Source organism: Podarcis cretensis (assembly GCF_951804945.1).
Source record: "Podarcis cretensis genome assembly, chromosome: 8".
In the NCBI taxonomy this organism is placed as follows: domain Eukaryota; kingdom Metazoa; phylum Chordata; class Lepidosauria; order Squamata; family Lacertidae; genus Podarcis; species Podarcis cretensis.
Window position 1 is genome coordinate 9389253 of NC_137177.1, and position 23552 is coordinate 9412804.

Consider the following 23552-nt stretch of genomic DNA (forward strand, 5'->3'; position numbering starts at 1 on the left):
AGAGTGCGGGCCTTTGGCTTGAAATGGTTCCTTGTCCCCAGCAGTTGCTCAGTGGTTGAGGAAAGATACTCTGCGTAGACTCAGAGGCCCCCATTCTCCCCAGGCATGAAATGCAGTGGGGTGTTTAAGCAAATTGCACAATCCGGCTCGAATCAGGCACTGTGTCTCGCCTCTCATTATGAACCTGCCTGACAGGAGCGAGACAGCAGTAAACTGCACTGAGCAACTTGGAGGTAAAGGTAAAGGGAACCCGGACCGTTAGGTCCAGTCGTGGCCGACTCTGGGGTTGCGGCGCTCATCTCGCTTTACTGGCCGAGGGAGCCAGCGTACAGCTTCCGGGTCATGTGGCCAGCATGACTAAGCTGCTTCTGGCGAACCAGAGCAGCGCATGGAAACGCCGTTTACCTTCCCGCCGGAGCGGTACCTATTTATCTACTTGCACTTTGACGTGCTTTCGAACTGCTAGGTTGGCAGGAGCAGGGACCGAGCAACGGGAGCTCACCCTGTCACGGGGATTCGAACTGCCGACCTTCTGATCGGCAAGCCCTAGGCTCTGTGGTTTAACCCACAGTGCCACCCACGTATGTTCAATATAATTGGCTACCTTAAAGTAAATTAATCCATGGCTACGGTAAACTGCGCCGTCAGACAAAAGAGCTCAGAAGCCAGCCAGCGAAGGGAAGCCGTTTGGAATGGCAGGGGATTAAATGTTGGAGCAGACGGCTTTTTTTGTGTGCATGCCGCAAAGCCGGTTTGATTTGCGTGGGCTTCTCTCTGCTGCCTTTCCTAGGCTGCGCTTCAGCTGAGCTGAGCTGGACTGGAAAGGTGGGGGCAAGGAAAGACCAGGCGGGGGGGATGGAGGAATGGATTGATGCGGAAAAGCTGCCGAAAGTCTCCCGCCGCTTCCTTTTCTTCCCGGCTGACGAGACTCCACATAATTAATAAATCATGCCTCCCCGGTTCCCTTTATTGCTGGGAACACAGTGCTCAGGCAAAGAGATAAAACACACTACACACACACATATATATAACCCCACCGCCACCCCCGGCCAGCCAGACCTTGGCTAATGTTGAAATACGAACTCTGAATTGACAGGAGGAGATGGTGGTGGGAGCAGGAGAGAGAGAGAGAGAGAAGGAGGATGGAGCCAAACGAGTGCTTGGAGGAGCCAGACTCTGACTTAATAATAATAACCTTAATATTTAGCATCAGTTGAGTGCTTTCTGCAAGCTCATGTCACTTCACAGACCAAGCAGCTCTTTATGGTAAATCAGCATTGTTATCCACACACTGAATTATTAAGAACCTGCCAGATCAGGCCAGCATGCTGTTCTCCACAGTGCCTAGTCAGATACACCAGTTTCCCAATCTTCGGTGCTCCACCGGAGCAAACATCAGTTTGGGTTCCCCACGGATGGCTGTTTGCTCTGATTGAGCTTTAAAGAACGGATTTTCACAGGGGAAGCTCTGAAGCAAAAGGGGGAAAAGGTGTTCAGAGCTTTAAATCATGGACCGTGCCTGGAAAGAGTGGAGGAAAAGTGTGGGTGAATAAGCCCTGAGTTTGGAGAAGTCGTTTTGGACCTCTTCACCATCTCTCTTGTTTAAACTACCGTGAATGATTTAGTACCAATGGCCACCTCACTGCCACCCCCAACTTTAGTTGGAAAGCCTGCAGGACTCCTCATTCTGTATCCTTCCATCATGAGAACTGTCCATTTTTTCCCTGCTCTTCTTCCTGTTTTTTTAACAGTTCCTCATCCACAAGAGGAGTGTCAAAATCTTTTTTTTTCTATGTCCAGGTATTCAGTTACAGATAGGTAGCCGTGTTGGTCTGCCATAGTCAAAACAAAATAAAAAAATTCCTTCCAGTAGCACCTTAAAGACCAACTAAGTTAGTTCTTGGTATGAGCTTTCGTGTGCATGCACACTTCTTCAGATACACTGAAACAGAAGTCACCAGACCCTTCTATATAGTGAGAAGGTGGGGAGGGGTATTACTCAGAAGGGTGGTGGGATTGGGTGATTGGCAGATAGCTGTGATGAGCCTGTTGACGACTCTTAACGACTGCAATAGGTCTTACAGGAAAAAGCAAGGGGTGAGAAGGTGAAAAATGGCTTTGTCATGTATAATGAGATAAGAATCCAATGTCTTTGTTCAGACCAGGTCTCTCCATGGTTTTAAGTTTGGTAAAAGGTAAAGGTAAAGGTACCCCTGCCCGTACGGGCCAGTCTTGACAGACTCTGGGGTTGTGCGCCCATCTCACTTAAGAGGCCAGGGGCCAGCGCTGTCCGGAGACACTTCCGGGTCACGTGGCCAGCGTGACATCGCTGCTCTGGCGAGCCAGAGCCGCACACGGAAACGCCGTTTACTTTCCCGCTGGTAAGCGGTCCCTATTTATCTACTTGCACCTGGAGGTGCTTTCAAACTGCTAGGTTGGCAGGCGCTGGGACCGAGCAGCGGGAGCGCACCCCGCCGCAGGGATTCGAACCGCCGACCTTTCGATCGGCAAGTCCTAGGCGCTGAGGCTTTAACCCACAGCGCCACCTGCGTCCCACTTTAAGTTTGGTAATAAGTTGCAATTCAGCAGCTTCTCTTTCCAGTCTATTTCTGAAATTCCTTTGTATTAGAACAGCTACTTTGAGATCTTGTATAGAATGTCCTGGGAGATTGAAGTGTTCTCCTACTGGTTTCTCTGTCTTGTGGTTCCTGATGTCGGATTTATGTCCTTTTATTCTTTGGCTTAAGGTTTGGCCTGTTTGTCCAATATAGAGAGCTGAAGAGAGCTGAAGGTATTCAGTGTTGTGGTTTGTAAGCTCCTTGTCCTTTTAGATCAAGCTATTCTATTCTGCGGCGAAGTGCCACACTCACTGGTTATGGCTTTGTCACTCTGGTCTTGTCTCATATACATTTGGACACCACGTAGCAATGTGACAGGCCTCCTGCCGTTTGTGTCCTTTGGGGCCCCAATGTTCCAGACTTCCTTTTCTCCATTTATATATCCGTCAACTGAGAAGTCTTCATGCCTCTGTCCTAACGGGATCCTGGTCCTCAAATGTTGATGCCACACACACACACAAACAAACACTCAAACACACATATCTTTGAAGATTCTGTTTTTGCTGTGGCAGAAATAGTGTGGTATTCCCTCCACAATCTGTGTGCATGGATGCTATTATATTAAGAAAGAAATACTCTGGTTATTAGACAGGATGCGGGTGGCGCTGTGGTCTAAACCACAGAGCCTAGCACTTGCCGATCAGAAGGTCAGCGGTTCGAATCCCCGCGACAGGGTGAGCTTCCGTTGTTCGGTCCCTGCTCCTGCCCACCTAGCAGTTCGAAAGCTGGATGGTTACGTGGGAGCCGGTTGAAGTTAAATCCTTCGAAGACAGAGGTCCTCTGGCTGGGACGGGACGATATGGGATTGAGGGGGCAACTCCCATCTCTTGCGGGGGTGCAATTAGTGCCAGCACCGTCCGTTAAGAGTTTGGGTGTAATCTTCGATACCTCCCTCTCTATGGAGGCGCAGATTACAGCTATAACAAAGGCGGCATTTTTTCATCTTCGCCAAGCTAAGCAGTTGGCTCCTTATCTCTCTCACCCTGACCTAGCCACTGTGATCCACGCGACGGTCACCTCCAGACTGGATTATTGTAACTCGCTCTACGTGGGGCTGCCCTTGAGACTGACCCAGAAACTCCAGCGGGTGCAGAATGCCGTGGCAAGACTCCTTATGGGGTCTTCGCTGCAAGATCATATTCATCCAGTACTATACCAGCTGCACTTCCAACAAAAACTGCATCACTGGTCCTTCTGTCTGCTGTAGCAGAATCTCATATAATTGATTACATTGTTCTGCACCATTTCAGTGCACGGGCATTTATTTATTTCATCTTTTTTAGCTTTTATATATCCCACTTTTCCTCCAAGGAGCTCAAGGCAGCATGCCTCGTTCTCCGCCTCCCCATGTTATCCTCGCAACAACAGCCCTGCTAGGTAGGTTGGGCTGAGAATGAATGACTGGCCCAAGATCACCCTGTGAGCTTCACGGCCAAGTGGGGATTTGAACCCCGGCCTCTCAGGTCTTAGTGCAGCACTCCAACCACAATACCACACTGCCTCTACATGGTATGAGTAAGTGAACATCAATAGTGTCTGCTTCCATCCAAATCCTCCCAACATCGCTACCGAGATGAAATGGTGGGATGCTTTGGAAACTTAAATTGCTATCCTTCCTTCCCTTTTCCTTTTCCAAAAACAACTTTTATTTATAATTTTTCACAATCACATAAACCAAACACAATACAGTCATACCTTGGTTTTTGAACAGCTTAGTTCTCAAACGTTTTGGCTCCTGAATGCCGCAAACCCGGAAGTGAGTGTTCCGGTTTGCGAACTATTTTTGGAAGCTGAATGTTGGGCTTCCTGCAGCCAATCAGAAGCCGCGCTTTGGTTTCCGAACGTTTTGGAAGTCAAGCGGACTTCCGGAACGGATTCCATTCGACTTCTAAGGTACAACTGTATTCAATTAAGCATAAGACTTCCCTTCCCACCTTCCATTGTTCCTTCTGATTCCCCCTTACTGCTGCATATTCTAATTACCATATTTTTCTGTGTACAAGACGAGGTTTTTTTATTTAATAGAAATGCTAAAAATTTGGGGTTGTCTTATACACCGATAGTGCAGAGGTGGGACCGGCGATTGGTGGCTTTGCTGATGCGTGCAATTGGCAGCGGGGGTCAAGCAATTGGCAGTCGGCAACCCTCCCTCCTAAAAAAGCTCAACAAGTCTGGGCACTGCCCCCCCCCATTTCCTCAATTAGAAGTCCCAAAAAATCGGGGGTCGTCTTATACACAGGGGCGTGTTATACACAGAAAAATACGGTACTCCATATTTCCCCCTTCTCATTTTATCTCAAGGCAATTTTTACTGCTGAATTTACTCCCATCCTGTTAACACCCTAACCTGTGTGCAATGATTCTTTGAGTATTCTACAAACATTTCCCAGTCTTCCTTAAATACCCTTTCCTATGGATAAATACCCTTTCCAACACCTGTCTCCTGGATCCTTGCCCATCCTGGCTAATAAAAGCGAGCCGGGAAGGGCTGGGCGATGGGCTCTGCAGGGTGGTGAATGCTTCCCTCTGTGAGGGAACATTCCCAGATCCGCTGAAAGAGGCGGTCATTAAACCGCTTCTTAAAAAACCATCTTTAGACCCGGCCAGTATGGCCAACTATCGCCCAGTCTCAAATCTTCCTTTCTTGGGCAAGGTGATTGCTGAACAACTCCAGGCACGCCTGGAGGATGTGGACCATTTGGATCCCTTCCAATCGGGATTCAGGCCTCATCATGGGACTGAAACTGCCTTGGTCGCGCTGGTTGATGATCTCCGGCGAGCTAGGGACAAAGGTGAGAGTTCTTTCCTAGTTCTGCTGGATCTCTCAGCGGCCTTTGATACAATCTACCATAACATCCTTCTGGACCGTCTAGAGGGGCTGGGAGCTGGGGGCACTGTTATACAGTGGTTTCACTCCTTCCTCCTGGGCCGTGTTCAGAAAGTGGTGGTGGGGGATGAGTGTTCAGACCCCTGGGCCCTCACTTGTGGGGTGCCTCAAGGTTCCGTCCTCTCCCCCATGCTTTTTAACATCTATATGAAGCCGCTGGGAGAGATCATCAGGGGGTTTGGACTGGGTGTCCATCAATATGCAGATGATACCCAGCTCTACCTCTCTTTCAAATCAGAACCAGTGAAGGCGGTGAAGGTCCTGTGTGAGTGCCTGGAGGCGGTTGGAGGATGGATGGCGGCTAATGGATTGAGGTTGAATCCTGACAAGACAGAAGTACTGTTTTGGGGGGACAGGGGGTGGGCTGGTGTGGAGGACTCCCTGGTCCTGAATGGGGTAACTGTGCCCCTGAAGGACCAGGTGCGCAGCCTGGGAGTCATTTTGGACTCACAGCTGTCCATGGAGGCGCAGGTCAATTCTGTATCCAGGGCAGCTGTCTACCAACTCCACCTGGTACGCAGGCTGAGACCCTACCTGCCTGCGGACTGTCTCGCCAGAGTGGTGCATGCTCTAGTTATCTCCCGCTTGGACTACTGCAATGCGCTCTATGTGGGGCTACCTTTGAAGGTGACTCGGAAACTACAACTAATCCAGAATGCGGCAGCTAGACTGGTGACTGGGGGCGGCCGCCGAGACCACATAACACCGGTCTTGAAAGACCTACATTGGCTCCCAGTACGTTTCCGAGCACAATTCAAAGTGCTGGTGTTGACCTTTAAAGCCATAAACGGCCTCGGCCCAGTATACCTGAAGGAGCGTCTCCACCCCCATCGTTCTGCCCGGACGCTGAGGTCCAGCGCCGAGGGCCTTCTGGCAGTTCCCTCATTGCGAGAAGCAAAGCTACAGGGAACCAGGCAGAGGGCCTTATCGGTGGTGGTGCCCGCCCTGTGGAACACCCTCCCATCAGATGTCAAAGCAATAAATAACTACCTGACATTCAGAAGACATCTTAAGGCAGCCCTGTTCAGGGAAGTTTTTAATCTGTGATATTTTAGTGTATTTTTGGTTTTTATGGAAGCCGCCCAGAGTGGCTGGGGAGACCCAGCCAGATGGGCGGGGTACAAATAATAAATTATTATTATTATTATTATTATTATGATGATGATGATTATTATTATTATCTCCTATTCTGCTGGTTAACCCGGCGATTTTGCACCTTTCACCGTTTTCGTCTGCCACTCCTCCTTCGTTGGTCCTGCTCCCTTCCCTCCATTTCTGGGACATATACCATTTGGGCTGCCGTGGCTGCGTAGAGAAACGACCCTTCCTTTCTCTTTTTCCCCTGCCAGGCTGGCCCAAGCTGCACGTCCAGGTGTGGCACCAGGACTCCTTTGGGCGCACGGAGCTATACGGGTACGGCTTCTGCCACGTGCCTTCCACCCCCGGCTCCCACCAGCTGGACTGCGTCACCTGGCGCCCCCTGGGTTCCTGGCAAGAGCAGCTCTCCCAGCTTTTTGTTGGAGGGGGCCCCCAGCTGCTCAACACCGACCTGATCTACACAGGGGCCGACCGCTACCGCCTGCAGACCTGCGCCATGGGCACCGTCCACCTCCAACTGGCCGTCATCCTCCGGAACTTCGACCGCTATGGCGTCGAGTGCTGAGGTCCTCCCCACCCTGGCCAGGGCTGCCCCCTTGCCGCCGTTACGGCTCCTTCCCCTCGTCCCGAAGACCGGGACCCTCGCCGCTTGGGAAGGGAAGACTTCTGCAGTCGGGAGCAGAAGGACAGCTCCATACCACCGGCAGCCAAAGTGTGGAACCTATGAGCCAAACCTCCCAAGTTTGGCATCTCCAGTTCGGGGAGAGGAAAGAGGACGAGCGATTGGCGCTTAGCCCGGATGGTTCAGGATTCAGATCTTGAGGATCCTCGTCTAAGCGGAGCCCCTCGCAAGCAAGATCCGTTGCGACCCCTTTTTTGGGGAGTGCTGTGAAAACTCTTCCCCGGTATGATTTTTTTGTCTGGAGGAGTTTGCCCATATCGCAGACAGGACCTCTGTTCCTGAATCGCTGACAGTGTACAACTTTATTTCTATAAAGGCTATTCTTTTTCCCGTTTGCATTAAATGGTTTTCTTTTTTCCTCCACGAGGTTTTGCATAGTGCTTGTGGGAACGAGAACTTGGCACCCTGGTGGCTGGGTGGCTATCCCAACTGCACAAACATGCCATCATAGTAGGCCTAGTCTGGGCACAAAGCAGAGTGAGGGGGTACGATGGGCAATAGGTGTTTTTTTGCCAATTTTTTAAAAATTGATTTTCCATAATTTAAAAAACATTGTCACCACATTTAATACAAATGTAAAAGCTGACTTCGCACCCCAAGATGTCCTTCTTTTTACCTCCATCCATTGCTGCTCCAAGTCTGTTAGCTTTCCCAACTTTCATTTCAATATTCAATTTTTTAAAAATTATATTACAATATTTCATCCTTTCTCCCTGCACATTGACTGTACAAGCACCAATTTCTGCTAAGACTTTTATATATTGCTGTAGCCTATCCACAAAATAAGTAAATCCTCTTTTATCTATCTATAATAATCACTAATCGATAATTTTAAATCATTTCCTTCCAATACCTCTCGCGTAAAGCTCTGCCTAAGAAAAATAGGGGCAATTGATGCTTCAAACTGGGATAGCTGACCCCCATATCTGACAAAACTGATTTCCCACAATGCCTAGTTCTCCCAGTGAGCAATTGAGTTGCCATGCTGCCCTGGCTATGGTCCCTGCACTTGGTCCATCTGACAGGTATTTGCAAAGCTGTGGATGTAAAAATACCAGGCCTTTGTTCTGGTTCCAGTGCCATTCCTGCCTCAGCTGGAGAGCTGGCTGTAAGAGGCGGCAGGAATGCCTGGTCAGAAGGAAGTTTCGGATTAAAGCCACCTGCAAATAGTTTTGGGGGAGAGGGGCAGGGTTCACCTTCCTTGTGGCCGGCAGAGGAATGCGTTGAATCTTTCCAAAAATGCACCAGACCCCTCTCCAGTTTGCATGTGTATCATCTTGCAGCAACCAGCAATTCCATAGTCCCTTTCCTTAAAATTACCGTATTTTTTGCTCTATAAGACTCACTTTTTCCCTCCTAAAAAGTAAGGGGAAATGTGTGTGCGTCTTATGGAGTGAATGCAGGCTGCACAGCTATCCCAGAAGCCAGAACAGCAAGAGGGATTGCTGCTTTCACTGTGCAGCGATCTCTCTTGCTGTTCTGACTTCTGAGATTCAGAATTTTTTTTTCTTGTTTTCCTCCTCCAAAAACTAGGTGCATCTTTTGGTCTGGTGCGTCTTATAGTGCGAAAAATACGGTACACAACCGTGATCCACCATGGATTCTGCCTGGAAGAATCCGTGGCATCAAGTGTCAGCTTGGTGCTCAGAATGGGGAGATGTAGAAGAGAAATTGGAGGAGTAGAGTTGAGCTCACAGCAAGAAACTCCAGCTTCAACCACTGAGTTTAAGAACTGCCTGTAGACGGTCTTTTTATTGTGCGTTCATGACGTTTTGTTGGTGTCTAGGCAGTTACACGCGATCCCACTTTCAGTTCTGCTCGCGAGAGCAGTTTTTTCCAGGATGGAGACACTGATTTGTTTCCAATCCATGCATGTTCCCGGAGCTTCCAGCTGAAACCCTGTAACTTTTCATGCGACGAGTTCTCCATGTGTGTTGCATTGGTTGTGCCGTAGCCTAAAAATGCCGCTCTGGGCAGCGAGACCATTCGGAAAGCATTGCAGAACAACTATTCAAGTGGAATGGTGTGTGTGTATGTTCCAGGGGGAAGTTCACCACTAATGCACTATTCCTGGGTCATTGGCATGTTGCAGAATTTGCCTGCAAAAACAACACCAGTGTAGAGGGGCTTCAAGAATCGTCCAAAAGCGGCAGCCTAAAGATTGAGAGGTACTGTACAAGCAAGGCATGATGGCCACATCCCTCAGACTTTATCCTCAGTCCCTGGTACTCAAAGCAGCCATGTCTAATACAATTATTGGGCCTGGTCTCCCAGGGTAAAGGTAAAGGGACCCCTGACCATTAGGTCCAGTCGCGGATGACTGGGGTGGCGGCGCTCATTTCGCTCTATAGGCCGAGGGAGCCAGCATTTGTCCGCAGACAGCTTCCAGGTCATGTGGCCAGCATGACTAAGCCGCTTCTGGCGAACCAGAGCAGCTCACGGAAACGCCGTTTACCTTCCCGCTGGAGCAGTACCTATTTATCTACTTGCACCTTGATGTGCTTTCAAACTGCTAGGTGGGCAGGAGCAGGGACCGAGCAACGGGAGCTCACCCCGTCGCAGGGATTCGAACCGCCGGCCTTCTGATCGGCAAGCCCTAGGCTCTGTGGTTTAACCCACAGCGCCACCCGCGTCCCTCTGTGTGTTTAGTCAGAAGTAAATTCTGCACTAAATTGCCTGGGACTTCCGTTCCAGAGTTTAAAAGCAATGGGTCGTAAAGTGATGCTTTTAATTTCCTTAGGGGCTTCCTAACTTTCTTCCCATAACCTGGCCGCGGATTTCCTAGTAAGGTCGGTTAAGAGAGAGAAAAAGGATGCTATGGCCATCCAGGGAGTTTCCATCTGAGTGGGGATTTGAACCCAGGGCTCTCTGGTTCAGCTCCAGCCCTCTGCAGGCTTTCTCTCCCTCTCTCTGAAAGCGAACGGCCACAGGCCACAGACACACCCCAAAACAAAGCCCCATATTTGCAGCCGTCTGACACTGGCACAGCATCTATTTATGGTACAGGAAGAGTCTATTTTTAAGCTTCTCTTCCTCGCAGGATCAAAGAAGCTTTGACTCCAGCTCCTCATCCCATCTCGTCCCACATACATGGTCAAATCAGCTGCCCTGCAAGTTCCCATCTCCAGGACAAAGACTGTGATGTTTAAGGGGAACGCTCCCTTTCTTCTTCATCATTCCACCCCCTTTAATTTTTTTTAATTTTAATGCTTTCTTTAATTTTTAAAAATCTGCTGGTACAGCTGTGTAGGCAGCATCTTTTTAAAGCACATTCAAAGACCATTCCTCCCCCTGCAAAATAAAAATAAAAATCATGGGAACTGTAGTTTACCTTCGCACAGAGTTGCAATTCCAAGCACCCTTAGCAAACTATAATTCCCAGGATTATTTGGGGGAGGAGGAATGTGCTTTGAATGTGCTTTAAAGGTATGGTGTATATGCTGCTACTCATTTGCTGTTTCCCATTTGAAAGGGTAAGAATTAAATTTTATTATTTAAAATTTATCAGCAACAAAGGCAGAGGAGGAGGGGCCTAAGCTGCCCAAGAAGAAATGAAGGTAGTATTCTCTGTTTCTATCCCGATCAAATAAGCTCTCATAGCAGATCACAAAACATTAAACATACAACGAAGAACTTGCGATTCTCTATCACTAGCCATCATTGCTGGGTTGTCAACCGACTAGGGGGGTGGAAAAGCTTAGCGGCAGACCAGCAGCAATCTGTAGAAATTGACAGCCGAATCTTTTCGCTGGTGTGGAGATAAAATAGTACAACTTGCTATGGTCTGCAAATCAAGGCGCCCTGAAAAGTCCAAGAGTTTTAGGGTGGCAAGGAGAAAGGAGACAGCTGATGATGCTATTAAGAATAAAAACCTGGTCCTAGTTCTTTCGAAAGACGTATACACACCCTAAACTTGACTCATCTCCAAGAATGAGGAATCAAACCTGGCTATCGTCGGCCATAATTTTTGCAGCTCCCCACCTCCTCAAAGTTTTCTCTTTTCTGTACCTGCCAGCTAAGATTTCATTTCACGCACCTGAGGAAGTGGGCTTGAGTCCACAGAACCTCGTGCCACAGTACATTGTATGATAGCCTTTAAGATGTCTAACTTGGGGTACCTCAGTGGAAAGTCCTCAGCACCCCCCCCCCCCCGTCTCAACGCTGCTCCAACAGCAGTATTCAGAAGAAACCTGATTGTCAGACTTCCACTTCCCTTCTTCAAAGTTTGGTGCAGTCAACGCTTTTCGTTTCCACATGACTCTTGCGGAGGGAGGCTGTGGTCTCTTGTAAATTGAGGATTTATATTTTACAGCTGCAAAGACAGAGATAAGGCTGTCTCCATTGAACAGCCCCAGCTTATCGGGCTAAGGAAATTCCCAAGCTATTTTGGGACTTTCCAGTGTTACATCTCCAGAGATAAGAGGATGAGATCGGTTTCTATCTACTGTCCTTGTGACCTTGTGAGTGGTTCATGGTGTCTGTCAGCCTCAGTTTCCCTCAGCTGTAAAATGGGGATAAGACTATGAAGCCTTGAATGGCATTTCTAGGCAGCCTTCTCCCATAAAAACCAGCAAACTCACCAAGATAATCAATAGAGACTGGGTGGCTACCAGAAATGGCCTCCTCTGTCGCCTTTTGGATTTATCCTTATTTAATCTCTGCCTGTAGGGTTTATAGCTCTGTGGCTACTGCTGTTGATCTCTTGCAGTGCATTCCTAACCATTTCTACTCCAAATGTGTGCTGCTGAACTCAGTTCATTTGCACTGGCTTAGGTATGTTTGTTAAACCACTTTGGAGGCGAAGTACTAAAAGGCTGCGTATAGGTTTCTCATGTAAACAGGGAGGCAAGGGTTTCGCATTCCATAAATCCAGATACTCCTGGTGCTTCTGTATCCGGAAGAAGGATCTGGCAATAGGAACATAATAAGAGCTATTCTGGATCAGCCAAAGACCATCTGCTCCAGCATCTTGCAAGCAGGGCGTACTTATGCTTTCCTGCAACTGAATGAATGAATTTACTTTATTACGGTCACAGGCCAGCGTAATTCCTGCAGCTGGTCTTCTGCTTCTGTCTAATCTTCTGTTAAAGCCAGCCATGTTGATGCCCACTGTAACATCTCACGGGAGCAAATTCCTCGTGGAATTTTCATTCTCGGGGCACTTTCTTTATAGCGTATTTAGAATTTGGGGTCGGTGCAGGATTTCAAGCCTATTTCATCATTGCAAAGTGGCAGAGTGGGTGCAATTTTCTATCCTGCAAGCATTTTCTGCAGCCCACACTTCCTGACCTCCACGAAGTCTTCCCCTGGGTTTTGCCTGACGCATGGGCACCCAGGAAGGCGGCAGACCATGGGACAAGCAATTTATAGAATGAAAAGACACTCATGAGCCCCTCCGTGCCACCTCAGAAGGAAAAGTCCTTGCATCGAGAACCCTGCACCGCACACCTGAGAGTTTCACTGGGAGCCTTCTCTCCCCTCTGATAATTTTAAAGTGTTGTTTCTTTCCTGGTTAACTGATGCAGAATGGTTGGGGGAAATGAAGGGGTGTTTGCGTTGAATTTTCAGCACAGTTCTAGCGTCAGGCCGTTTCCGCAGGCCAGAAAGTGGCAGGACCAGGAAAGCAGCAGACCACAGAACTGCCCTGGTTGGAAACTAGCAATTCCCCCTGTTCCAAGGGGCTGTTTGAAGGACGGATACTCTGCAGAAACTTCCAGGCGTGCTATTTTATCATCACACCAGGCTCTTTCGGGGGGGGGGGGCAGAGGGGAGGATGCAAGTCACCAGAAACGGATCCCTAGCGTGGGGATCGGCAGCTGGCAGCCTCTGTACCAAATGAGGTCCTCTGAGCACATGATGTGCCAACCAAATGGTCAGAGGAAGGGCACGGAATGGCCCCTGTGTCCACAGGTGGGAGGTGGGTCAGGATGGAATGGGCCCTGTGTCCACAGGTGGGAGCTGGGTCAGGATGGAATGGGCCCTGTGTCCACAGGTGGGAGCTGGGTCAGGATGGAATGGGCCCTGTGTTGACAGGTGGGAGGTGGGTCAGGATGGAATGGGCCCTGTGTCCACAGGTGGGAGGTGGGTCAGGATGGAATGGGCCCTGTGTCCACAGGTGGGAGCTGGGTCAGGATGGAATGGGCCCTGTGTCCACAGGTGGGAGCTGGGTCAGGATGGAATGGGCCCTGTGTCCACAGGTGGGAGCTGGGTCAGGATGGAATGGGCCCTGTGTCCACAGGTGGGAGGTGGGTCAGGATGGAATGGCCCCTGTGTCCACAGGTGGGAGGTGGGTCAGGATAGGGAACCGTAAAAACCAGTGACCTTCAACACATCCGGGGCAGTGTATCCCATAAGTTTGCACTCCACATTGAGTGAAGACCTGCTTCTTTTCATTTTCCCTGAATATATTGCTAACCTTTCGTTAGGCGACCCTCGTTTCTAATGAGGGTTGGAGAACCTGCGGCCTTCCAGATGTTGTATTCCGATCTTGTTTTGGGGGTTTCCCACCTGGTTGGCCACTGAGAGCCAGTGTGGTGTAGTTGTTAAGAGCGGTAGACTCATAATCTGGTGAACCGGGTTCGCCTCCCCGCTCCTCCACATGCAGCTGCTGGGCCAGTCACACTTCTCTGAAGTCTCTCAGCCCCACTCACCTCACAGAGTGCTTGTTGTGGGGGAGGAAGGGAAAGGAGAATGTTAGCCGCTTTGAGACTCCTTCGGGTAGTGATAAAGCGGGATATCAAATCCAAACTCCTCTTCTTCTGTGAGAATGGGATGCTAGACTGGATGAGCCACAGGCGTGATCCATGCAGAAGGACTTGGGCCGCACTACAACTCCTGTCATCACCGCTACTCGTGTTTTGAGAGGGAATTGGTTCCCTTCCCGCTTTGTTCACTGTTTTATCAGCCTTTTCCTGTCTTCACATGTCTTTTAAGGACATTACAACAGCCCGGATAGGTCAAGCCAAAATCCCACCTGGTCCAGCATCCTGTTCTCATTGTGGCCAACAAGATACCTCTCTGGGAAGGCTGTGAGCCGGACCAGAACTCAACAGTGCATACCCTCCAATATTCCTCATGAAAACAAGGACATTTCTCTTGCACCACACCCGAACTGACCCTCCTCGAGCCCCCATATTTTTGGTCCTGCTGCCACAGAAGAAGGGAGAGTGCTGTCACCACAACACAAGTAGGACAAAGCACAAACGTCCTTCACTGTCTCGAGAAAACCCCGTAACCCCAATTTTATTTTAATTTATTCTTTGGTAGGTTTGGTCGGTGGGATGCGGGTGGCGCTATGGGTTAAACCACAGAGCCTAGGACTTGCCGATCAGAAGGTCGGCGGTTCGAATCCCCGTGACGGGGTGAGCTCCCGTTGCTCAGTCCCTGCTCCTGCCAACCTAGCAGTTCAAAAGCACGTCAAAGTGCAAGTAGATCAATAGGTACCGCTCCGGCAGGAAGGTAAACAGCATTTCCGTGCGCTGCTCTGGTTCGCCAGAAGCGGCTTAGTCATGCTGGCCACATGACCTGGAAGCTGTACGCCGGCTCCCTCGGCCCATAAAGCGAGATGAGTGCCACAACCCCAGAGTCGGTCACAACTGGACCTCATGGTCAGGGGTCCCTTTACCTTTACCTTAGGTTTGCAAGAAGAAAAGCGCACGCACACCAATAAATAAATTTTAGAAATGGGCAAGATTACACATGGATGCACAAAGCGTTATTTTTTTAAAAAATCAAGACTTATTGTGATTTTCTTTGCTCCCCTTTCTTCCCACAAAGGGCAGCCCTGTTCTCTGCCTGCCCCTCATCACACAGGGAATACGGGCCTCTCCTCCTTTCCTGCTCTCCACCAGATGCTATGAGCTGCCCGAGGAAGGAGGCCGGCAGGAATGGCCGTAGAGAGGCAAAAGGATGCTCCCTTGCAGCCGTAGCTGCCACCGCTACTTGGGACAAATCCTGGCTCCTTCTCCTTCCTGATCTTGGAGGCAGCAGCACAGGTGGGGGAAATAGGGACGTTCCGGGATCAAATCAGAAACTGGGATGGCTTTTGCAATTCCGGAACTGTCCCAGGAAAATCAGGGCACTTGGCGGTATGTCATCACTCTTCCCACTTGGGATTCCCAGCAGCTTGGATTTAGGGGTGAAGACCCCCACATAGCCTTTTCTTGGGCAGACGTTTCTCCAAACCCTTGACCGTGTGTGTGTGTGTGTGTGTGTGTGTGTGTGTGTCTTTCCCTTTCCGTTTTCTAGAGCTTTTCCATCTCTGCGGCCTTTGCAGCTGCCTCCTGGCTTGGCTGCTTCGCATCTTGGCTTGGCTGAAAGCCGGCCCCTACCTGGAAGGCCTTTTCCAGGTCACTGCCCTCCTTCCCCAAAGCGGCTGTCTTGCTTTGCTGTGCCGGCCGGCTGGCTGGCTGCCCAGGGGCACTTGCCTCCGCTCGGCCTAATCGAGGGTGAAAGTACAGGAACTGCAGAACCTTCCCGGATTCCTCAGCCTGCTCCGGATCCCGGAAAGCATGTCCGTTTCCCAGCATCCTCCTCACCCAGGAAGGATGCCAGCGACAGGACCACGTGGGTGCGGCCCCTGCAGGGCAGAGTGCTGGGTAGAGGAGAGCAGTGCAGCTGCATGGCATCACCAACTCGCAAGTGGTGCACATCCCAGGTGGAGCCAGGTGTTCAGCGGGGTGCAGAGAGCCGGTGCTGAAAACTGCATCCCTGTGCCATGTTTCAGATTCAAAGATGGAGTTCCCTGTAGGGTAGGATTCCCTCAACGTGTACAGCTTCTGCCAACAATGAAAAGCACCAAATATTTTCATTTGGGGGAAAAACACACAATCCTTTCTCCTAGGTATCATGTCAGAGGAAATAAAAAGAATGGTCAGACCAATGTGGGTTCGGATAGCTGGCCCAATTTTACTTCGATAGATCCCTAACCAGAGTATAGAGGGTGTCAGGGGAGGGTTAGTACCTCTGGTGGGGGACGCTCCTCCTGGGGTCGTTTGCCCCCCTTTGGTCCGCACCCTGCATTCAGCTCTCACCTCGGGACCTGAGAGATCTGCATTGGCTCCCAGTACGTTTCCGAGCACAATTCAAAGTGTTGGTGCTGACCTTGAAAGCCCTAAACGGCCTCGGTCCAGTATATCTGAAGGAGCGTCTCCACCTCCATCATTCAGCCCGGACACTGAGATCCAGCTCCGAGGGCCTTCTGGTGGTTCCTTCATTGTGAGAAGTGAGGTTACAAGGAATGAGGCAGAGGGCCTTCTCGGTAGTGGCACCCGCCTTGTGGAACGTCCTCCCATCAGGTGTCAAGGAAATTAACAACTCTGACTTTTAGAAGACATCTGAAGGCAGCCCTGTTTAGGGAAGTTTTTAATATTTAATGTTGTATTGTTTTTAACATTTGATTGGGAGCCACCCAGAGTGGCTGGGGAGACTCAGCCAGATGGGTAGGCAGGGTATAAATAAATTATTATTATTATCATCATCATCATCATCATCATCATCATCATCATCATCATCATCACCTGTGGCTCCTAGAAGCTGTCAGCAGGCGACAGCAGCCACAACCGAGGAACGGTCTGACTGGTCTGCTAAACCAGGTGAGGGTAGCCGATGGGTTTCAGTGTGTTAGGGTCTTTCCCTAATTCCAATGGATTAAGCAGACAAAACCAAAAGTGGGTCCAACGGTCAAAAAGGCAGTTTCCGCACGTGCTGTCAAGGGACGTGCAGGGCAGATGGGGCTCGTCCACCTGGGAAGGAAGCGCATTTAGGAGAAGGAAAACTCTGATCCTGAAATATACTCAGAGTTAAGTGTGAACCCTAACTTTCTTGTGATCTCAAGAGTGGCAAGGTTTAGTGTTAATCAAGCAAAAAATAATAATATTTTGATCGACAAAAATACAATTCATTGTCCAGAAGATTTTGGTAGGGTTTTTTATAGCCAACTTAGGTCTGAGTCGGCCCACTGAAATTAACAGACTTGAGATCATATCAGAGATTTTACTTGGAGTATGATTTAGTCAGATACAAGCCAACTAGTAAAGGTAAAGGTACCCCTGCCCGTACGGGCCAGTCTTGACAGACTCTGGGGTTGTGCGCCCATCTCACTTAAGAGGCCAGGGGCCAGCGCTGTCCGGAGACACTTCCGGGTCACGTGGCCAGTGTGACATCGCTGCTCTGGCGAGCCAGAGCCGCACACGGAAACGCCGTTTACCTTCCCGCTGGTAAGCGGTCCCTATTTATCTACTTGCACCTGGAGGTGCTTTCGAACTGCTAGGTTGGCAGGCGCTGGGACCGAGCAGCGGGAGCGCACCCCGTCGCAGGGATTCGAACCGCCGACCCTTCGATCGGCAAGTCCTAGGCGCTGAGGCTTTAACCCACAGCGCCACCTGCATCCCCACAAGCCAACTAATTACACATTAAAATGACTTTTAATACATGTCCTTGTTTTTGTTGTAACAACTGCAAAGGGAAGGACAATGCTCTCTAATGATGCCTGCTGTGACTCAGACATGCTTTATTCAAAAGCAAATAAAAGCGAGTAAGAAACCATTTATATTCTCATTTTCGAATTTACGAGGAGATCTTTGGACTTGAATTTGTTCGAACTCTGGTTTGTATATGTTTGGGACTTGATTCTAATGGGAAAACTAACCGGCAAAGTATGTGAAAGAAGAAAACGCAATAAACTCAATGGTTTTTCCAACACTTGGTTAGACTTCATCACGTACACACCAAAGAAGGAATGTGCATGTAAACCACCAAAAGCTTATGGGGATCTGTGGGGATCTGTTTTTGTTTTGTAACCAAGGTGATCTTCACTCCTTTTTCTTCGTAAATGTTGGTATCAACCAGTTATGTCTGTTTCGTTAGGGTTGGGTGGAGAGGGGTTGAGGGGTGAAAAGAGGGGAAACTAAGTACTATTAAGATTTTCAAATTTCAAAATCGAGAAACATACCTTTAAAAAAATATTCAAATATATGCAGATCTAATTAATGGACTAAGACTACAAAACACATACATTGGAGGTTTTTAAGCAGAGGTTGGATGGCCATCTGTCTTGGAATGCTTTAGTTGAGATTCCTGCATCACTCAGGGTTGGACTAGATCAGGGGTCAGCAAACTTTTTCAGCAGGGGGTCGGTCCACTATCCCTCAGACCTTGTGGGGGGGGGAGGCGGACTATATGGGGGGGGGATGAATGAATTCCTATGCCCCATAAATAACCCAGAGATGCATTTTAAATAAAAGCACACATTCTACTCATGTAAAAACACCAGACAGGCCCCACAAATAGCCCAGAGATGCATTTTAAATAAAAGGGCATATTCTACTCCTGTAAAAACAAGCTGATTCCTGGACCATCCGCGGCCGGATTTAGAAGGTGATTGGGCTGGATCCGGCCCCCGGGCCTTAGTTTGCCTACCCATGGACTAGATGCTCCTTAGTGGTTGCTTCCAATTCTAGGATTCTCCCACTCTATATTGGTGGGTAACCCAAAGGACTTGCTTTCACATAGGATCACACTGCACAACTTTAAAAATTCATTTCACCGGGCAATAATATTAAAGGTAAAGGGACCCCTGACCATTAGGTCCAGTCATGGCAGACTCTGGGGTTGCGGCACTCATCTTGCTTTATTGGCCGAGGGAGCCAGTGTACAGCTTCTGGGTCATGTGGCCAGCATGACTAAGCCACTTCCGGCAGACCAGAGCAGCACATGGAAACACCGTCTACCTTCCCGCCGGAGCGGTACCTATTTATCTACTTGCACTTTGATGTGCTTTCAAACTGCTAGGTTGGCAGGAGCAGGGACCGAGCAACGGGAGCTCACCCCGTCACAGGGATTCAAACTGCCGACCTTCTGATCGGCAAGTCCTAGGCTCTGTGGTTTAACCCACAGCGCCACCCGCGTCCCTATTGCAATAATATTGGGTTGTAGCTAATGCTGTTCTTACTCAGAGTAGACTCGTTGAAATTTAGGGACACGACTAACTGAGGTTCATTCAGTTCAGTAGACCTACTCTTGAGTAGAACCTCTTTGGAGACCCACGCCCCGGCCGCCTTGATATTCAGCTGCTTGTCTTCCAAAGCTTGTTCTACAACACTCTGATTTTTGGAAACTCAAACTCCCGCAAGATCCAATCGGCAAACAGTGCACAGCAGTAATAAAAAATCTCTAGCCTTTGCACTATCTTGTGAGGATATTCTGACTCTACGGTCTGAGGGTTACGTGCGCCTCTCTGTCTACTGATATTGGAAGGGATCCCGTGGCTATAATCCTATGCACACATATTTTGAAGTCAGAATTACTTCTGAGTAAACATGAACAGAACTGGGCTGCAAATGTCCAAAGCTTTCCGAAAGCAAAGGCCATAAATCGCCGGGTAAAAACAGTGTTTGTCTATGAGATGGAAAGTATAGGTAAATATTCATGGTGTTTGGTTAGTGGATTCATACATATTCATAATTTAAGCCTATTGCAGAGCTCAGCTGGCTGGAAGCATGAAACAAGAGGATATAAGTTCCCTACTAGGTTCTGTGGGTGATCTCTGATGATCTACATAAAGACCTAACTTCTCCAGGGTCCGATTACCTATGAATTTATGGGTGGGGAAGACATTTGATTCAGTTCCACATTCACAATACAATTCAAAACAGCCAATCTTCAAAATTTGCTCTTCTCCAAATTTTGAAGTGCAGTTCTCTGGCCAAGTAGTGTGTTCAAAAATACATATGCCAGGGTAAAATGTGCAGTTGGAAATGCATTTATTAGTGAAAATAACATACAAAAATGTGCTATATTTGGGGGAATTGCTTGCAAAAATGTATCTATTGGGGGAAATTGCTTGCAGAAATGTTCATATTAGTCAAAACTACATACAAAAATATGGTTATTGGGATAAATTTGTACAAAAATTATGATGAATTTTCATGAGGATTTTTTTATTCTTTTTGCAGATTGTTGGGGAAACTTACTGAATTTAAGATGGGGAAAATGAGAAACTTGGAGATCCGAAACGTGACCTTCCTTAAGACCGTGATATATCGCTCCTCTACAATAAAAAGTTAAGGCAAAACGGGTCATGAGATCCTATGCATGTCTACTCAGAAGTAAGCCCTACTGAGTTCAATGGAGTGTGCTCGCTGGGAAATGTATATTGGATTTCAAGCCTCCCTACATCATTTACAAAGCTTAACTTCAGAAGTTGGTTATATTTCCCCCATGTCTCTGTTATATATGGAAAAGCAGCCTTCAGTGGTCTTAATTTGGGTTTACAATCTCTGAAGTGAAAGCCTTAACATATTTTGCTATAGATTCAGCTTTACTTCTTAAACTACATTATCCTTTCAACAGAGGCAGTAGCTGTGAATTATTTTTAAAAAGCTGATCTCAATTTGTAAAAATTATTCATATATATATATATACACGCACACATACACACACACACACATATATACATACACACACACACACACACACACACACACATATATATATATATATATATATACACACACACACAGCAGGGACGCGGGTGGCGCTGTGGGTAAAACCTCAGCACCTAGGACTTGCCGATCGCATGGTCGGCGGTTCGAATCCTCGCGGCGGGGTGAGCTCCCGTCGTTTGGTCCCAGCTCCTGCCCACCTAGCAGTTCGAAAGCACCCTTAAGTGCAAGTTGATAAATAGGTACCGCTTTATAGCGGGAAGGTAAGCGGCGTTTCCGTGTGCTGCTCTGGTGCCGGTTCGCCAGAGCAGCTTCGTCATGCTGGCCATGTGACCCGGAAGTGTCTGCGGACAGCGCTGGCTCCCGGCCTCTAGAGTGAGATGAGCGCACAACCCTAGAGTCTGTCAAGACTGGCCCGGGCAGGGGTACCTTTACCTTTTTTATATATACACACACACACACACACACATATACATATATATATACACAGTATATGTATATGTATACACACACACACGACAATGCAAGCAAAGAGACCTGAATATTTCAAAGGCAGAATTTTCTTTCCCCAGGGACCCCTTTAAATTCTGTCTGATATTAAAATATACAAAATGTAAAAATGTCAAATTATTATTAAAAGAGGGTTGCTGTTCTGGCTCTGCCCAGCAGGGGTCACCAAAGCCACAGGTTTGGAAAAGCTAATGGCGGCTGTTGAATGGCATTTTCTTGCCATGGCACTGCCATCAAACCCTTTTGCCCTGGGACATTAAATTCACTCCCCATGGAGTAGAGGCCAGTCCCTGTTTCTACCTTGGAAGCCTGGAAATCAGCACCTATCTGCTCGGACTGCTGCGTATTCATTTCTGTTAGCTCTGCCTGTAGAACATGAAACCCTTAATCTCAAGATCCTGTGTTCGAGTCCCACGTTGGGCAAAGGATTCCGGCATTGGCAGGGGGTTGGGCTAGATGACCCTTGGGCTCCCTTCCAGCTGTGATTCTACGATTCTTCCGACAGTCCTCTTAACCGCATCCCAATTTGACTGGCCAATTTCCTTTTCTTAAATTTGCTACTGAAGTCTCGCCTTTCCCCGTGGGGGAGTCAAAAGCAGGAAAAATGGAGACTTTAGTCCCAAAGCCAGGAATTCTCCCTTTTCCAGCAAGTAGCTGTTGGAAACTATTGAATTTGCTACCACAAAGGGTTACTACACACACAGATATATATATATATATATATGTTTTTTAACATAACATTTTCAACAATTATTAATCATACTTTTATATCTTATACAATTTTTTTGACTTCCACCAATCACATCTGAAAATTTTCCAATCTTTTCACTTAATTTACATTTCTTACTTTCACTATTAAATTTAAACATCATAACTCATATCTCTCTTCTTTCTCTTCTTTGAAATATTTCATATATTTCTCCTTACAAAACTTCTTGTAGTCCTACTAGCGTAATTTGTTGATTACAGTTGCTCTTCAAATAGTTCATATATTTCTTCCAATCTTCTGCAAATCTCTGGTCCCGCAGGTTTCAAATCCTTCCTCTCATTTTATCCAATTCTGCATAGTCCATTAATTTCGTCTGCCATTCTCCTTTTGTCGGTATTTCTTCTTGCTTCCATTTCTGGGCCAACAATTCTCTTGCCGCTGTTGTTGCGTATAAAAACAATTTAATATCCTGTGTATTAGTATCCTCACTTATAATACCAAGTAAAAATGCTTCTGGTTTTTTTAAGAATGTATATTTCAACACCTTTTTCATCTCATTATATATCATTTCCCAAAAGTTTTTTTTACTTTCTTACATTCCACAAAGGGTTACCGGTACTTTAAAAAGGGGATTAGACAAAATGGTGGGGAGACTAAAGCTCCGAAGGAACAACTCCTGGGGAACAACAGTGTGTGGTGATGGCGGCGGGGAGAGTTATGGCCTTCCAGAGGGCCACATTTAACCTGAGGTTCCCCCATCTCCGCAATAAAGCAACTAAGCTTCCATCTCCATCCTGTGATCTCACCACTAGCCCATACTGCCCTCCCAAACCTCGGGGATAATGACTCAGGCTGTGTACGTGCTATAAAGCACATTCGAAGCACATTTCCCCCCCTCAAAGAATTCTGCGATTTGTAGTTTCAGGATTACTGGGAATTGCAGCTCTGTGAGGGGCAAATGACAAAACCCAGAATTCTTTGAGGGGCAAAATGCGCTTTGAATGTGCTTTAAAGGGAGACTTAGTTGACTCTTCTTTCAAAATCTTCCTCTTGGCCCACTGGACTCAGGCCAGGCCCTGAGGTCCATCTCTCACCCCACATGCAAACCAGAAACTATCTTTTCTTTTTGAGCTTCCTTCTCTGCAATCTCTTTCTCCCTTGGGACTTTTTTATTTCATTTTTTAACAATGCTTTCCCAGGTTCTCTTTGGATTTTAAGGTGCTTTTCTCTGAGTCTCTCAGAGCAGCAGGTTGGGAACGGAACAGGATGTCGATTCTTAAGGCGAAAGGACCGAGCTGATAGCAACACTTCCGCAGCATAGTGCAATGTGCAAGCCAGACGCAGGCCCTCGCCGTGTCTCGGTTTTTTATTTTATTTTATTTCAAACAGGGAAGAAATGCAAAAGGCAGTGGCACGAAACCAACTGAGGTATTCTGCAGCGGAGATGCCTCCGTTTCTGAACGAGAATGAGGAGCGATGGAGCCGGGCTAGAAATAGGCGATTGCAGGCCCGGGATGAGGAGAGAGAGAGAGAGGAGCTGTCCTTTTATAGCCGGTGCCCCGCAAAAGTGTCGTGAATCTGCAGCCCAAAATGGGATCTGGCCACA

General features: G+C 48.1%; 1 protein-coding gene across 3 annotated transcripts in view; it reads left to right on the top strand.

Annotated features, from left to right (window-relative positions):
• B9D2 (B9 domain containing 2) overlaps positions 1 to 23552 on the top strand; it is a 43044-nt gene that overhangs the window by 15572 nt on the left and 3920 nt on the right. For 2 of the 3 annotated variants that reach the window (XM_079985819.1, XM_079985818.1), the window contains exon 4: positions 6855 to 7648. The exons of the other annotated variant lie outside the window; for it this stretch is intronic. In XM_079985819.1, coding sequence (XP_079841945.1) covers positions 6855 to 7168 — 314 coding nt within the window. In that variant the 3' untranslated portion in view covers positions 7169 to 7648. Of the gene's footprint in view, positions 1 to 6854; positions 7649 to 23552 lie in introns of those variants that run through there. 3 annotated transcript variants of the gene reach the window in all.